The sequence below is a fragment of the Atta colombica genome, unplaced genomic scaffold (assembly GCF_001594045.1).
Source record: "Atta colombica isolate Treedump-2 unplaced genomic scaffold, Acol1.0 scaffold288, whole genome shotgun sequence".
Lineage (NCBI taxonomy): Eukaryota > Metazoa > Arthropoda > Insecta > Hymenoptera > Formicidae > Atta > Atta colombica.
Genome location: NW_017259390.1, coordinates 310,059 through 314,217, shown reverse-complemented (window position 1 = coordinate 314,217; position 4,159 = coordinate 310,059). Strand labels below are relative to the sequence as shown.

The 4,159-nt window shown below is 30.1% G+C and overlaps 1 protein-coding gene across 1 annotated transcript; it reads left to right on the top strand.

The window, feature by feature from the left end:
* Positions 1-511: 511 nt before the first annotated feature.
* On the top strand, positions 512-2,934 carry LOC108689961. Its single transcript, XM_018196963.1, has 3 exons — positions 512-549; positions 1,576-1,844; positions 2,412-2,934. Exons 1-3 carry the CDS (start codon positions 514-516, stop codon positions 2,932-2,934), a joined length of 828 nt encoding a protein of 275 aa, XP_018052452.1. The 5' UTR covers positions 512-513.
* Positions 2,935-4,159: the final 1,225 nt, after the last annotated feature.

The window sequence follows — 4,159 nt, the reverse complement described above, 5'->3', positions numbered from 1 at the left end:
ATTTTGTTTTATCGACTATTTTTATTAACACTTATATTATTTATAATAATTATTAATGCTTCCATATGTCTTAATTATTTTTCTTTTTCCATAAAAAGTGTTTTCTTTAGAACGATAAAAGATATATTTTTGTTATCCGAAAGTGCATCTGTAATCAGCATAACAAAAGTTTGCTGTTCCGACAATATAAAAAGAAACGACAAAAGAAATTTAAATGAAGCAAAAGTTATTCGTCATACAGAATTCGTCCCGCAATCTTCTTCTCGGAGACAAAAGGAAAGTTTCTAATAACGCTTGACAATTTGCGTAAATGACGTACCGGTCTTGACATAGGAGAAAGGGGGGAAAATGTAGAAATCTGCGTGTAAAGAATAGAGACAGGGAATAACATAGCTCTACGCATTTCCTGGCCAGAACAAGACTTGGCTCTTAAGCAGACGCGACGGTACACTGTATAAATGGCACGCAAAGTGCGTGCCGCCGTTTTAGTTCTTTTTATGAAATAGAAGGAGGATGGTCGTTGCCAAGAAACTCAGCATTGTCTGTCTGGTAACGAGAGTTCCAAAACATCTAAGTTATTGTGTTTCGTGATACGTTCGAACGAGACTGCGTGTGAGGTTGATATGTAGAAAACACAGAATAAAAATATTGTATATTGACTTAAACAGAACAACTCTGTGCACTATAAACTGAAAATATGTGAAGTTATAAGAACAACAAACAAAAATCGTACAATTTATAATAAAAATATATATCTTCTATGTGAAAATTATATGTATCCTTTATAAAAATTTAATACAATACTGAAAGATCGTCATATTAATTACTTATTTTAAATAGTGCACTGAAAAAACAATTTTGCTGACATCTAAAAATTTGGGTAGATACAGATCTGAGAATAATTTTGTTGAGTCATTAAAATAATTGTAGAAAAATTCATGATGAACAATGCTGCAAAAAGTTTTGTCCTAAGAATTAGCTTGGACATTCTATACAATTATTTTATTTATGATAATCCAAGAAAATTATTTTTAGATTTGTGTCTAGCTAAATTTGTAAATACTTCAGCAAAATTGTTTCAGGATGCTTTTAATACTCAAAATAATTAATCACTACTTTCAGTAATAAAATTAAAATGGTCAATATTAAATTGGATTTATGTAAGAAATATTTTATACGAGAGTTATACGAAAATGATAATTATGTAAATTTTTATTATAAGTGTGTGATTTAATTTTTATTTGTTGTTAATATAATTTTACATACATTTTTTTATTATGTACGATTTATATAATGCTAATCAAGATTTAAAGTTGATATATCTATGTTTATTGTTCAACATATTAACGGCATGATTTTTCTTATCGCAAAGTAAAAAGTTGAATAGTCTAAATTAGCTATCGATATCATGAACTTGGCTGTAGGCTCATATTTTTGCTCAGAGTGTTTAGGTGCATCGACCCTAGTCCTAAAATGAGTTTGGCGTTGTGCCGCCGTATAACAGAACGGCATGATGGGAATGTGTTTTCGGAAGACAGATGTGAATACGGCTAATATATCCTTACTTGAATGTAGGCGATGCGTATCTGCTTGACGAGTGCTATAATGGTGACCAAGACATCTTTGGATTCGACAAATATATCGCGTCAGCGACATAGTTATCTGCCGCCTGCCAATCCATTTCCAAAACATCCAAATCATCAATACGATGATCATCACATTATCAACAGCAATCTGGAGAAACTAGAGTCCTCCAGAAATCTACACGCAGAGCATTCAATGGGACTTCAATCCGCGTCGACTTTAAGTAATTACAAGCAAAAGTCGCAAACGGGTCCTCAGAGGTATTAAAGTTGTTATTTCTCTTTTTCGTAATTACGAAAGTATGTGAAAGAAAAAAAAGAAGTTATGAATATATGTAAAATGATATTTATATAATTTTGATATTTTAATATTATTTATTAGAATGTTTCAATTAAAATAATTAATTTTTTTAGTACGATGTTGAAATTTATAAATTTTACTTAAAGATTTTCTTTTTAAGAAATTCTCATTGTTGAAAATTGGAAATAATCTTTAACTTATGTAAAGTTTTTATACATAATATGTAAATATTTATATATATTTACATATTTATACATATTTACATATAAAATACATATAAAAATCTTTATCATTTTAGCATCGATTTTTTCTGAGCCAAAGTTGAAGATTATTTATCGCAATTTCCAATTTTCAGCAATGGAGAAGAAAATTTAAAATTTCTAAATTTTAATATCGTGCTAAAAAAATATAATTAAAAATTATTTTGATTTAAAAATACCTTAAACAAGATTTTTAAATATATACAATAAATTACATTTCCATTTCGTGCACATATTATACCATATCTTCTTTTTCTATACTCGGAGGTTTCTTACAAAAATTCGTCAGGACGTTTGGCTTTCGGCGAAAGTGCCGAACGCATCTCCGTCGCCTCCACCGCCACTGTCGACGACGACGATCGTGACGACGACATCAACGTTATCGGGACCTCAAGATATCCGAGAATATCATCGTCACGTACCTCGATTCGCGGATCAGGATGTTAAAGTACTTGACAGATATCTGACAGACGAATTGGATGACGATAAACTGCCGTATGAAAAAGTTGAGACGTATTATCGTCGAGGACCACAAGATATAACGGCAGTCATCAAGGCCCTTGATCGCTTCCTAAGTCATACTCTCAACGACGATGGTTATAATAGCAAGGTACATCCACCACCCAATCCCATTCTGGCCCTCGTATTGTCCCGATACGGGCGTTACGTGCCTGGACCGCGAAATCCTCGCGTGTACGCGTATTTGGCGGCAAACAACATCCACAATCATCAGCCCTTTGGCAAGTACAAATACGAGTTCGATGAGGAGCCGATTTACACGAGAAGATAGCAAATACACTAAATATATGTATATGTTAATTTGCGCTTGAAAATATGATAATATTACCAAATATGTAATAATAAAATGTAGTAACTTCAATTAGCTAGCTTGTTAACTTCAATAGAAAAATTTATTCTCACAGAACAATTATCAAAATGTATGATAAATAACAATAGATAGATTATAACGATAGAATGTCTATATAAAAAAATTAATAAAATGATCGGCAGGTAAGTGAAATATTTCTTACACTTGTCATGCTCTGAGATTCTAGAATTCTTATAAGAATTTCTCAATTCGTACATGATAAAATATTAGATGATATCTAGACTGCTATTGCCTGTAAGCTATCGCACGTAATTCATAACATTCTTGACTTCCTTTATATCAAGCCATATAAATCCATATATAAATATAACGCTATCTGATGCAATTCTTTCGCGGAAGAAAAAAAGATATGATTGTTAAGATACAAGAATTTTAATTTCGAACTATCGTCTTGAGTTGCGAAAATCGAAAAATGAAGATGAATACATTTGAGAAAAAATATGAATTAAGGATATTTTGGCTGTAGAATATCGCCTAAAAATATCAAAAAGCCAATATCAATTAATAAAACCAATCAGTAAAAAAAATTTATCGTAAATATGCTTTGAAACTAACTGCAAAAAACAACAAATTATTTGACTTTTAATGATTTATGCAGAGCAATTGCCATATTTGCTACAGTTTTAGATAAATAACTTTTAAACGAGTAAAAGTCGTGTTTCATGATACACATTTTTCGCGTATCGTGTAATCAATTAGAGGCGTTATATAGACATAACGCGTAATGCTTCTGACCAATCAGATGCGATACGTATATCGCATTATGCAAAAAAATATGTGTTATAAAATGGTATCCTAAGTGAATTCAAATAAACTTTTATATGAATATTTATTAGAATCTTATATATATTTTTTTTATTTAATTTGTAAATTATTTTATTATCTTTGCAAATAAGTAACTATAATTTGATTTACACTGTAAAAAATAAAATGTTAATTTTAACTTATAGTCGTACAGTGGACTTTCTGAGACATGCAAAAATATTAAAAATAACATTTTTGTATTAATTTTAACATTTTTGCGTGTTTCAGAAAGTCCACTGTACGATTATAAATTAAAATTAACATTTTATTTTTTACAGTGTATATAAGAATCAACGCAAAACAAAAAATTGAATAACTTTAA

What these genes read in the sequence shown, in the direction of transcription:
- LOC108689961 (XM_018196963.1), top strand. Translation starts at nt 514, where the DNA reads ATGGTCGTTGCCAAGAAACTCAGCATTGTCTGTCTG. An exon ending in AACTCAGCATTGTCTGTCTG is followed by an intron (nt 550 to 1,575) that starts GTAACGAGAGTT and finishes ACTTGAATGTAG; the next exon opens with GCGATGCGTATCTGCTTGAC. An exon ending in TCGCAAACGGGTCCTCAGAG is followed by an intron (nt 1,845 to 2,411) that starts GTATTAAAGTTG and finishes CTATACTCGGAG; the next exon opens with GTTTCTTACAAAAATTCGTC.